Source organism: Sminthopsis crassicaudata, chromosome X (genome assembly GCF_048593235.1).
Source record: "Sminthopsis crassicaudata isolate SCR6 chromosome X, ASM4859323v1, whole genome shotgun sequence".
Taxonomy (NCBI): domain Eukaryota; kingdom Metazoa; phylum Chordata; class Mammalia; order Dasyuromorphia; family Dasyuridae; genus Sminthopsis; species Sminthopsis crassicaudata.
Window position 1 is genome coordinate 30,849,574 of NC_133623.1, and position 13,662 is coordinate 30,863,235.

The window sequence follows — 13,662 nt, forward strand, 5'->3', positions numbered from 1 at the left end:
GTTTATTGCATCTGTCTTTAAGCTATAGCCAATTAAAAATCAATAGCCTTATTTCCTTGGGCCTTTGTTCCCCAAAAGAAGGCAGTCAGGGAAACCTGCTATAGGGGAAAGCCTGCAACAGACTGCAAATTGGAGGGGGGAAGCTGCTATTAGCATGGTGATGTCCCACATGGCCTTTTTCCTCTCCCTTTCAGATTGTGTCATGTGGAAGCAATGTTGTGTGACCCCTTAGAGGAAATGAGCTGTACAAGATGGGTTGCACAAGGTAAACTAAGGACTCTAACATAGTGATGTCATTTGGGTCCTCTTTGAGAAGGAAGGACAACAAATGACAGGGCAAGAGCCTTCTTGGTGTTTTCCTGTCTCTGACGTCTCCCTACTCCAACATATCCTCCACTCAGATGCCCAAGTAATTTTCCTGAGGTACGGGTCTGACCACATCAGCCCTCTGCTCCCAACACTCCAATGGCTCTAGGATCAAACACAAAGTTAAGCATTAAGGCTCTTCACACTCTGGCTAGTCTTCTGTTCCATAATCCCATGATCCCACTGCACTGGCCAGCTCCCTGCTCCTTACCCACGCAGTGCCACTCCCCATCTCTCCTTTGCCCTGGCTATCCCTCATGCTGAGAATGTTCTTCCTCCTCCCCTCCACCTCTTGCCAACCCAAGCTTCTTTCAAAATTTACCTTAAGTGCCATATCCTGCAGAGCTTTAGCCACTAGAACTTTCCCCTCTCTCTTCTATAACCCTGCAACCCTGCAGGTATCTTGTATATACCTATTTCCATGCTGTTTTTCAAATATAAGCTCCTTGAGGGCAGGAACCAACTTTCTGTATTTTTGCCTTCTTTTGTATCCCACAAGGACTTAATACATGTTTGTTGATTAACTAATGCCTGACCTTAGATTAATTTGCAAGCATTCAATTAGATCTTACTTGTAAGGGGAAAAAATGAGATATGCATGCCTTGGAAAGAACTGGAATACATAAGAATATAAAGAGGGTATATGATAAAATTTTATATATATATATATATTTATTATATATATTTATTTATTTATTCCAATCAATGTCTGGAAATTAGGGATAAATTGATAACAAGGTTTGGTTGAAAAGATTCTAAATTATATTTTGGGGTTCATTTCCTTAAAAATTTGCATGGTCCAATGATTTTCAGCTTCAATGTTTACATTTAGTCATTTTAATATGGAACTATATTTTTACTTTCAAAACAGGGTATGGCAAAACTATGCTAATTTCTCAGATGAGGGTGCTTATGGTTTAAGCCTAGTAGTTTGCACCATATTAGCAAGGGTCTCACTGCCACCTGGTGGCACTGCACCCCAAGTGCAGGATCACGCCTGGAAGGGGGGGAGGGGAAGTCTTTTGAGGGTTCAATCTGTGTGACCCCAGACATAAGGGACCACGACAGACACCATTCCAATAGAGACGTTTGGGTGAAACGGATTTTCAAAGCTTAGTCAACTATAGCGTCACCAATCCATTCAGTCAATGTACCCAAAATGGCCCAACAAAGGACTGGGTATTCCTTTGGGCTTGGGCTGTCATGGAATCTGAGCTACTGTGGCTCATGTGTTCCATATGAAGTAGATCCAAGAGGACCTTGCACTACACTCGCTCAATATGATAAAAGCAAAATTAGGGCTCTTTCAAGTGTTCTTAAGATCCAATGAGGGTAAATGGATTCAAATAATGGAAACTACTTCTTCAAAAAGGAAACTTAAGAGAGGAAATTCCAGCATTTCTTCCGAAAAGGAAAAATGCAGGAAAGCACTTCGGGTGTCCAAGGGGGCTGTTCTCACAGGCCTTAAAGTGTGCAGACAGCTCCCGATTTGTCTTTGACTCCATTCCCTCGTGATGTGATGTGCCATTGGAGGCTCCAAGCATTCCTCTGAAGTCTGGAGTTAGCGGTTGCCAAGTGTCAGGAAGAAACCCGAAGCAAGAGTAGGGAATAGGCAGTGAGAGGACTTGAGCCAGTTAGGGCTAAAAGCACCATCCCCATTAGCTGCGTTGCAGGAAGAATGTGTTTTTCTATACATGAATGTAGTACGTTTCTACTTTACAGTTTTTATGAGGATGTGTCTGCTCTCCCTTTCCTGGGTTGCTATGGCTGAAGGTCCTGGTAGCCAAGCTGCTAGAGTGCACAGAGGCCGGCAGCGTCTAGCAAAGGCACCATGCTGGAAGCTCTTCCAGCCAACCAGACGCTGCCAGGGCTGGCAACTAAAAGAATAATGATCATGTGCCCTTTTACAGACACTTGTTGAAGAGAATGTCTACCCCTTCCAGCTGTTGTTGCCCATGCGCCAGTATTCGTGCTCAGCCATGTAATTGCTTCTCTAAATTTCTAAATAAGAACATAATTTGTCCTTCAATGGAAAAAGACAAGTAGCTAATTGCACCTGGAAATGGCTGCCATGACCCGGCAATAAACAAATTGGGTCTTTTATTATTTAAGTAACTGTCTCTTCCCATGGGAGGTGTGTCCCAAAAGCAGGGATTCTGAACCTTTCTTGGGGTCACGGATTTCTTTGGCAGTCAGGGGAAGTCTATGATTCCCTCCTTCCTCCAGCATTGAGTTTTTAAATATATGAAATAAATATATAGGGCTACAGAGGAAATCAATTACATTACGATAGGCATCAAAATATTTTTTAAAATTCACAAACCTTGGGCCAAGAATCCCTGCTCTAAAGTAAAGTGACTGATGCTTTGTTGTAGTTGTTTTAACAAGCAGATTTTATCTAAGTGAACATTATCCCTGTCAAAAGAGTTCCCTTGGAATGATTCACCCAGTCCCACAATGCTGCTGTTACATGATACATATTACAGGATGCTCTTCAGAAACTGCCATCAAATACTACTGAGGAGCCTGCCCAGCCTCATTACTTCCCAGGTCCAGCTCAGTTATATGGATTGCTTAAATAAACCCATCCAAAATGGAGGTCACTCATCAGAACATGGGCCCTCTGTACAACTATGTTAAACACCTTCTCTTCTCGATCATCTGCTTTATCCAGTTAAAAATGAAGAGCTCTTTAGTTTGCGATTCCTGGTCAGAGTGGAGAGCTGATGGAAACCTTGAGGCACCACCCCCCAGCCATGATTAGAGGTGTTTACACTAATACCTCTTATTTTAAAAAAAAATGAACTGGCAAAGAAGAAAGAATCCAACTATTGAAACATATTTTGGGAACAGGGAAGGCCAGGATTCCTCTTCAGAGAACACTTTAGTTTAAAAAAAAAAAATTTAACTTAAAAAAAACTTCTATCCCAAAGAGTAATGTGAAATGGCTTTCTGCCCAGAGAGAATTTATATAAGAACTCAAAAAAGAATTAAAAAATCAAATCAGTGACATTGAGGAAAAACTAAAGAAAAAATGAAAACTATCCCCAAAACTAGAAGCTTATGAAAAAAAGTTAAACTAGAAAAAGAGGTATGGAGTGTCAAAGATGAAAATAATGCTTTGAAAATTAGAATTGGGCAAGGGGAAGTCAGTGAAGCTATGAGAGACCAAGAAATAACAAAACATATTATAAAGAATGAGAAAATAGAAAAGAATGCAAAACATCTTGTAAGAAAAATGAAAGATCTGGAAAACAGATCAAGAAGAGAAAATATAAGAATAATTGGACTACCAGAATATTCTGACCAAATAAACTACCTTGACACAATAATGCAGGAAATAATCGAAGAAAACTGTCCTGGAGTGATAGAACATGAGGGGAAAGCAGAAATAGAAAAAATCCGCCAATCACCACCTCAAAGAGATCCTGTATGGTAAACACACAGAAATATTATTGTCAAAAATTGACACCCCCAGATTAAAGAGAAAACTTTGCAAGAAACAAGAAAAAAAACAATTCAAATATGCTAGAGCTACAATTAGAATTGTATAATACTTAGCAGCAGCTACAATAAAAGGCCACAAGTCCTAGAATCATATCTACTGACAATCAACAGAACTAGGTTAGCCACCAAAAATATCATATCCGTGAAATTATCTGTAATCCTGAATGAGAGAAAATGGGCATTCAACAAACTTGGAGATTTCTATTAACCAAACCTGAACTTAACAGAAAATTTAACATATAAGAGCCAATATGAAAGATCAATTCTAAGAAACTTAACATGTATAAACTGTTTAAACATGGACAAATTATGTTTTTATACATGTATGTATATAAGATTCATATCAACAATAGGGTAGCTCAAAAGAAAGATTTGCAGAGTTAAGGTAAAAATAGCAAAGGAGATGCAGAGGAAGAATAGATACAGAGGCATTAGAGGGGGAAGGAGAGCTCGTAGTTTTGAAAACCTACTCACTTTGGGAATGGGCTCAATAGGTAATACTACATATAACATATAGCTACATATATATATGTGCATATGTATAGGTTCAATAGGTAACACTACATATATAGCATACAGCTCTCTCTCTAAATATAGGTGTGTGTGTGTGTGTGTGTGTATGTGTGTGTAGTATATAGCACCTTCCAGAATCTATAAAGAAATAAGGGGGGAGAAATGGAAAGATGGGGAAGGCAAAGGGTTAGGGGAAAAAGACAAAGGAGGGATCCTTGTGTGGGGGGAGGTTAAGTAATAGCAAGGTACATTATGGAGTAGAATTTAATTAAAGAGGCAGCAAGAATAGGAAAGACATGTGTGTGTATGTATGTATATATCTACATATATATACATACACATATCTTTTCTTAACTGTAGCTTGCTTGGGAGTGGGGGAGGGGGGATGGAAGGGGAAAAGAAAGAATAAATAAGGTAAGCAGCAGAGAACCAAAGAACAATTTACAAGGAAAAGTGAAGAAAAAAATGGTCATTCATGAATATAATTTCTTCTACTAATATATATACTTTCTCTATTTGGTAATTTGTTGTTACATATTTTGAATCCTCCCTGATGTTCTGCAGAGCACATGACAATGTTCTTTTTTGTTTTGCTTTATTTTGTTTTGTAGTTCTTTTTTTATTTTCCTTTTTTTCTGACTTTGTTTTTTCAAATAAAAAAAGAAAAAGAAAAATGAAGAACTCAAAACAGATGGATTTTACAACTTACCGGTAAGTGGCCCAGCAGAGGAGAGATATTATCAGATATATAAATAATTACTCCCTCGGTGGTCAGGACAATCAGAAACTCATCCAATGCCTATTAAAGAGAGAAAAGAGTACCACCAAAATGTTGTTGTTGTTTGTCCTTCATTCTCAAAGAGAACCAATGTGAGTACGTAGTAGGACAACAACATCACGTTCAGCTTTATTTCTTGTAGCAAAGGAATAAGAACATGAAACCGGCTCTGTGGCCACTCAGAACGACTGCCAGCTTGACCACTCTCCTCCCAGGGTTTCTAGTACCTTCATAAGACCACTGTGAGACTCAGGGTAATGTGCAAGGCCCAGTTCTAGGTGATAGCAAGGGGAGGTTGGAGAGGGTAGAGAAGGAAGATAATAGGAGTTGGGAAGACGACTGGAGACTAAATAGAATTCATTTCATTCTTTGTACTTGTATCCCCAGTATCTAAAACAGTATGTGTAATATAGGTGCATAATAAATGCTTGCTGATTTATTGATTGGAAAGTGAATGAAAAGGGATACAAACCATTGGGTCTTTTTTTCCCCAAGTTCTAACCACGTATAAAGTAGGTTGGGGATCCATCGAGGCTGAGTCAGAAGGCCTTCATGGATATACACAAGCCCTTTTTTATGTGTAAGCCAGGTAAAAGCTTCAGGCCTGACTAAAATAAAAGAGCTAGAATTAAGGTGGTTAGCCCAGTGGCAGGGTGACTCTGACTATTCCATTAAAAATTCTAGCTCTCTCCTGAGGGGTAACCACTGTAGCTCTGGAGTCAGTGGCAATGGCAGTGGCAGGAATGTGATAAGTAATGGGCGTCTCCACGCTTTGGCAGGAGAGACCAGGGCAACGCTGTAGAGAGGCGGGTGTGATGACAGAGTGCTGAAGTGAGAAGACAAATGGATATGTCACGAAACCAAAGAACTAGAGGTGGGGATGGAATCAAGAAGCAACAGAAATTAGAGCCACAGGGTGGCAAAGCAAACCTGGGCCTTGGACTTTCCAAGTACTATAAATTCTGTGGACTGTGCAGATCAGGGTAAGGAACTTAGTACTTGAGCAACCCCAAGTCCTTTGCCACTATGAATTTGGAGCAAGTGCCCTGATCCCTGGGGAAGCTAGTGCTCACTAGAGGTATGGTGCGCAATCTGGAATTCTTTTATCACAGGGAGGTAGAGATTGGAGAGGGGGCTCAACTTCAGAGAGGCACTGTAGGTGGAATGATGTGATAGATACCAAGGGGGCCGGGAGCCCACCAGAAAAAAAGTAGGCATAGTATGCTATCTTTGTTACATTTTATTAAGACCTGCCTTATTCTCCAGGCTGTAACCCTGGAATGTTTGCCCTGAAACTAAAAAATAATCAAATCTTGCCATTCCCTGGGTGGGTAGAAATATGAACAAACAGATTATTGGGGGAACCCTTTCTTCCCCAGGTTGAAGCCAATCTATTAGAGGACTCAAATGGCACAGAGGAAGCCTCTGAAGGTATGAATCATTAGAATGATTCTAGACCCCTGATGTCATTGGTACAGGAGAGAAGCTACCAGTGAGGACAATCCCTTGAAGGCAAAGCAGTAGCCATTCCTCAACTTCACAGTAAGTATCAGGAGCTACCTATAGCTGAAAGAGGGTACCAGAATTGTCCAGGGATGGGACTTGAATCTAGAGCTTCCTCACTGGCACAATTTTAATTACAAAGTAATTACGAAGTACAGGAAGTTTGTTAAGTTACATTCCTTGTCTCCTGGTATGTGCTAAATTTCATGTTAAGCAAGAGATTTGTAATAAATTCTGTCACTGCTCCCAACTATTCCCAAATAACATACTTTGCACCATAAATTCTGCTGTCCAAACTGAACAACTTTACCCTTGTGTTTAATTTCATTTTTACCTTAACCCTCTTTAAAAAAAAACTGCTAGAAGGATTTCTGAGGATATTGCTATTTAGATTTGTTAAAAAAAAATCTTTAGGGTAAAAATTCCCAACTACTACTAGTCAAAGGTTATTCTCTTAAATAAGAAGGTCCACGACAGTCACTGAGGCATACTGGACGCTATCAGCTAAGTGGTAAAAGCAGCTGGCTAATATAGTGGAGAGCACTGGGCCTAAATTCAGGGAAACAACAGTTCAAATACAGACTCAGGCGCTTGCTAGCTGTGTGACTCTTGGCAAGTCATTTCACCTCTGCCTTTGTTTCCCTATCTGTAAAACAGACATTATAACAGCACCTACCTCGTGAGGTTGTTCTGAGGAGCAAAAGTATTAAAATATGTTAGCACAGTGCCAGGCACGTAGTAGGCACTTAATCAACGTGGGTTCTTTCCTTCCTTCTAAAGGTAAAATGTTGCTAATTAGCATCTGCGGAGGGAGTCTCCACACCAGAGATTCCCTACACTGGGGAAATCATAGGTCTGGGTCCCCAGAGGAATATGCAGACAAATGGATAAAGCTGCTCCCGGAGCATGTGCAGTCATGGGGAGGGGCACTGTCCCTCCCTCTGTGCACAGCCCTCTGGCATCCTTCCTACTGTGCTATTCCCATCTTCCCTATCTATGCATTTTTTCCCTTCCCAGCAATGTAGGCAAAAATTGAAACCCCCAGAGCCAATGCTTATGTTGCTTGGGAATGGAGTCAACAAGGATCATCAAGGAGCTGGGCAGCTGGCAGCCTTTCCTTGCATCCCCAATCACAACAGCCGTCCCTCATTACTGGCTCTGCTCTGCCTCAAGCAGATGGTGCAATCGAGAACGTGACATGAGGCCAAAGTTCCCTCAGAACAGAATCAAATGGGTCACTGCTGAGGCATGAGACCTCCGCCTCTTCACCCCAGACCCAGATTCCATCCTGAGGCCATCTTTCCAGTGAGAGTCAGTTTTGAGGAAGAGAACATTTCATTTTCCTAAGAGATGGCGAAAGGTAGAAGCTGAGGGGGGTACGGTGGCCCGAGATCTTCCATTTTCTTCCTAACCAGGCCCTCCCCGGGAATCCCCCGAAGAGGGTCTCTCCATGCTGAGGAGCCTTCACCATGCTGAGGAGCTTTCATCTAGACCTCTCACCATCTTGTGGGCACCATTAAAGCCTCAGGTACCCCACACCCAACCATCTAGCTCTCCAATGTCACTTTCCCAATACAACTCTTTAGTGGTGATATAAAAAGAATCACTCACAGAATCAGAGAATCTCAGGCTCGGAAGGGACCTCAGTGGCCAACTGATTCAACCCATTGGGCACAGACCCAGAGGTTGCAGCCTCCTTATAATTACCATGTGCCACTTCACTTCTATAATAAACAGAAGCATCATCAAAATAGAGTCATTGGAGTCGTTGGGAGGATACACCCAAGGTGTCTAACAACCAGATGAGGGGGTGGATAGACACCACACGCTTTGAGCTTTAATCAACATGGATATTTTCTCCATAACTTTCTTAAATCTGGGAAGGACGACAACAAATCATCAACCTCTGATCTGGGGTATCTCCTGCTTTCTGGGGTACAAATGTTTGCAGTGAAAATTTCACAATTGGCTCTCCCCAGCCAGTACACACTGACTGGAGTACAGCCCTAGATCCATAAATATCAAGGCCTACCGGCAAATCGGGGCTTTTAGGGGTCGCCCAAATGCCTATAAATTAGTCCAAGTAGAACAGCCACTTTGTGCCACACTCATACAAGGCGTTTAATGCATGGTGGCTGAACTGGATTGGATTTCACACAACCAGAGGAGGCAAGGCCTACTTCTTGGGTCAGAGTAGACAATGAGATTAATACACATGCACCTAATAACCGCATCCGCTATTCTTGCAGTGATAGACATCAGTTTGCAGTCATATTTTCTTAATTTGGGTCTGTGAAAAAAATGACCTCTGACAGGACGGGGGGTAGCACTTACAACCACTGGCCCACAGTTCTGAGTTCTGATTCTTATGGCAGTGAAGCACAGTGGAAAGAACACTGACTCTTGAGTCCAAGGCCCTGGGTTCAGATCCTGCCTTCGATACTAACTACCCAGATGACTTTAAACAAGTCACAATCTCCAAAGGCCTCAGTTTCCTCATCAGTAAAATGAGGGGATTGAACTGACTGGCCCAGGAGGTCTCTTCTAGCTCTAGTCTCTCTGATCCGATGGCTGACCAAGATCAGGAATATAATGTATGACACCCTCCTCTACACAGCTGGCCTGATGCAAAACTCCACTTTTGAACTCAAGGAGGATTTGAGAAGTTACATGATTAAGGCTGGCTCCGTACACTGATTGAATCCCCCAGGTAATTACCAAACTCCTCGCAACTTGGCCGAAATTTCCAGTTCTTATCCCGGTAATGAGGTCTATTGTATATCTTCCATGTATAATGCATACACATTTTAAAAGGTTTCCTACCTCAAACATCAACTGTGTGAATTCATTGTTGGTAAGAAATGGTGGTTTCCAGGCCCTTCTGGCATTAGCAGCATGCGTCTGGGTTTCTTTTTCTTAAAAGGAGAAAGAAGCAAGAGATTGAAATGACCATTGGGAATATCTCCCTTTTTTCCAAAGTTACAATCCATCTTGGAGCAGAGCCTCCTCTGAAATCATGCTACAGTTTTATTGGTGGCTAATTACTTGGCATTCGAATGGACCCTGTTGACCAAAGGAAGCATTTCAGTCTATTATCGCCCTTGTGGAAGACAAAAGTTCTCTCTCTGATGCCTCTTTGAAATTGGGTTCTTGAAGGCCATGCCTGCAAAGCCAGAGCTTTGCCATTTCACATTAAGAGTTTACCCACCAACTGATGGCCTATTTTGATTACAACAGTTCCAGGAGACAGTGGAAGGTGACCACATCCCAACCAAATCACGGGCTTTGGAAGTATTAGTGTGGCATCTGAGGAAATCACCAAAGACCCCTTCCCTCTGGCACATGGCCTTAGCCAACAGAAGACAGTGATAGATTTCTTAACTGCCTGGGAGCCAGATATCCCTTAGTAACAGATAGTAACTGCCTTTAAAAAAAAAGACCATCTTATAATCAGTTCTGATGGACATGGCTCTTTTCAACAGAGACTGTTTCAGGTCAGTTCCAACAGTCTTGTGATGGAGAGCCATCTACACCCAGAGAGAGGACTGTGGGGATTGAGCGTGAACCACAACACAGTATATTTACTCTTTTTGTTGTTGTTTGCTTGCATTTTGGTTTTTTTTTCCTTTTTGATCTGATTTTTCTTGTGCAATAGAATAAATGTGGAAATACATATTGAAGAATTGTACATGCTTAACATACACTGGATCACTTGCCATCTAGGGGAGGGAGTAAGGGGAAGGCAGGGAGAAAAAATTTGGAACACAAGATTTTGAAAGGGTGAAGGTTGAAAACTATCTATGCATATATTTTGAAAATAAAAGGCTTTTTAAAATGAAAAATAAAATTAAAAAGACCATCTTACATGTAAAAAAAAAATAAATTTTCAGTGGTAATTTTCCTTATAACATCATGGCAAAATGAACCAGCCTCAGAGACAGCAGGATTTGGGTTCAAGCCTTGTCTCTGACTTAAAGTATTCATATGACCCTGGGCAAACCACTTAACCATGTGGTGCCCCAAGTTCTCTTTAAGATTAAGTTGCAGGGAGATGCCAATGTGGACAAGTAAAGGGAGTTTTCTCACTGGCAGCGTCCTTCCCTAATGAAATCCCAGGGCAGCTTAAAAACAAAGTTCCTTGTAGCAGCAACTCGGCAAACTGAACGGAAAAATAACTAGCATTGCACTTAAACATTCTGGATGTATTAAAAAACACCTCCCTGCCTATAGCTCTATTTCAAGGCAAAGAGGACATCATAGGTTTAGAGCTGAAAAGGATCTGAAAGATCATTTGGTTGAACTAAATGATATTCTACAGAAAAAGAAACTGAGGCCCAAGAAGTCTGTGTTGCCTAAAGTCACATAAGTAATAGAAATAGCAGAGCCGGGCACCAGACCCAAGTTCTCTGCCACCAAACTTGGGGCTTACTCAATTTCAGCAAAGGAAGCAGTGCTTCAAGTCACAGTGCATGACGTGGGTGCATTTGGCCTAAAATGGACACTTTCTGAAAAAACCACAAGCCGACTGTGCGAGTGTATTGGCCAAAATGTACAACAACCACTTCCCCATCCCTAAATCCTATCTGTAGATGTATGGAGGTGGTAAAATACAGAGCTGAGCTTTTGTCTCTGGTTGCCCCACTAGGGCTGATTCACGTATGAACTTGGGAGAGTGCGGGCTATCCTGCTCCCAGCTTCATGGACCCCGAGGAATAGCTCCAATATTGCCATTAGTGAAGCTCAATCTATTCCTTAGGTAGCCACTTGCCTCAGCTTAGAAAATACCCAATCAAAATGGCAGCCCAATGGCTATTCTCCTTCTATAAAAGTTATCTAGATAAATGGGAAAAGCAGGAACAAGTTGTAGGTTCTCACGGTCTTGGACTTCTTAGCCAGGAAAAGCCTCCCTTGAACACAATGTCAATTTTAGAATACCCTAGAATGCCAAGAACTAGAAGCTTCTATAGGAACCATCTATTTTCCTTCACCCAACTTTCCAATTCACTGCATTTCCTTGTCTTTTAGAAGCAAAGAATAATGTATTCCCCCCAACAACACTTGTTAAATGTCTCAATGGAAAAAGATTCTGTGACCTTTTCAGTGTTCAATTCCGCTTACCTCTAAATGTACCACTAAATTAATAGTTCCCCATGCTGCCCTTTTAACAAAGGATTAAAATCCCCAAATCGCTTGTAGTCTAACCTAATTATTCCATTACTACCTCTTAGATAAATACAAGTGGAAGGTTGTGGCAGCAGCAGAGATGAGATTTTGCCCAGTTATGCTTCTAATTATTTCCACTTTATTTTTCTTCTTTTGCATTGATTACTATGACATTTAAGCACCTGTCACAAACAAACTGCCACGACTGAGAATACTGGATGCTAAGAGCTGGACAAGACCATTAGCAGGCCTGACTGTTTCCCACCCCCGGAGTATGCTCTTGGGAGAAGGACTAACACGACCGCACCGCCCGGAATCTATTTTCCTCCTGAAAATGAAAAATCCCAGGACTGGCACCAGGCCCCCTAAAAGGTACCTTTATGCTGGTGGAAAAAGTCAATGGTCTTCTGTAATATGGTAGCCTTATCCATCTTGACGGGATGGCCTTCCTCCTGCAGCAGGCTGCAAAGCTCTCGAATGAGAAGATTGAACTGATCTCTCCTCTTCTTTTCGGACTTGTTCCGGGATGCCCTGGTTAAAGAAAATACAAAGGCATCGCCAGCAAATGTGGTGCTAGGGATTCAGAGGCAAGGTACTGTCTGGGGAACCTAAGGGACGGGAATAAGATAGTGACTCACTTTGGGGCGGGGGGTGGGGGAAGTCAACATTTAAGCAACTGTCATCCATCCTTTCTCTATCCATTCCTTCTCTAACATACCACAGCCAACATCCAAATTTCACGGAAGCCATTTTTTTCATCATGTTGTCTTAGCAGCCACCTAAAGATCATATCACCACACATTCCACTCAGCCATCACTGTACCCTAGAACGATTAAAAAAAGGAGCTGGATCAAAGTTAACATTACAGAAATTGAGAAAGAAGGCTGAACTGGAGACACACACACACACACACACACACTCATGCACATGCACATGGACACATACATCTAAGCAGTATTTACTTGTTGATATGTGAATTTGAATTTATCTGAGCTCTTTAGGCTGGCTAATAGGCCTCAAGGCCCAAGCAGCAAGCTCATAAATGAAAAGGCTAAGGCAGCTTATCTTAGAATTGTGTTTTTCGTACCTCTTTAACCTTTCCTTCTCTTGTTCATCCATTATTTCCTTTGAGCAACTAGGTTCTGAAATAAAAACAGAGTCATATTTTATTGGGTCCTTCAGTTATTATTTTCTTGAGAGTGACTTAAGTGATATGACTAATTGTGTCCTTTACTTACCAAGCATTTTTTTTGGCAAGGCATTCTAAGTGCCATTCAGAGTATGATGACAGCCAATTCCATTAAACCACTAATGTGGTTTATGGATGGGCAAACTAATCACAGGTGCTTCATTGTGAAAGACTCACTCAGTATCTGTATTAATCCATTACAAATGTATCTATCTGCGAGGCTTTTAAAGGCCCATTCAGTTCAGGTATACAAGTTCTTTTAACTTGAAAAATAAACTCATTGTCAACCTGTTCTCTTCAATAAATTTAACTCCTACTACCTTCCACAGAAGGTAAGTAAGCAAAAGGAGCTGGGAAATGACCAGTTTGCTCCAGTGAATGACCGTCCACAAGAAAGAAGGTGAACAACGCAATGGAAATGAGAAGGGCACCATTTAACTGAAGGGAAGTGGAGAGTTCCTTGGAAGCAAGTCTCTCTGGACAAGGGTCCAAGATATAGAAGGAATGGCTTAAACCTTTTAAGAGTAAGAGCCATTCATCACTAATTAATAAATGGTCAAAAGAGAAAGATAATCAAAGAATGAAATGTAAGCCATCAACTATTAGGAAAAAAACCTAAAAATCACTAATAATTTAGAGAAA

The 13,662-nt window shown here is 41.4% G+C and overlaps 1 protein-coding gene across 1 annotated transcript in view; it reads right to left on the minus strand.

Annotated features, from left to right (window-relative positions):
* Positions 1-12,950, minus strand: part of LOC141549004 (circadian locomoter output cycles protein kaput-like) — a 72,621-nt gene extending 59,671 nt beyond the window's left edge. The window contains exons 1-4 of the mRNA XM_074278368.1: positions 12,919-12,950; positions 12,207-12,361; positions 9,491-9,582; positions 5,096-5,185 (exon numbers count right to left, since the gene is read on the minus strand). Coding sequence (XP_074134469.1) covers positions 5,096-5,185; positions 9,491-9,582; positions 12,207-12,361; positions 12,919-12,950 — 369 coding nt within the window. The remainder of the gene's footprint in view (positions 1-5,095; positions 5,186-9,490; positions 9,583-12,206; positions 12,362-12,918) is intronic.
* Between the last annotated feature and the right edge of the window lie 712 nt (positions 12,951-13,662).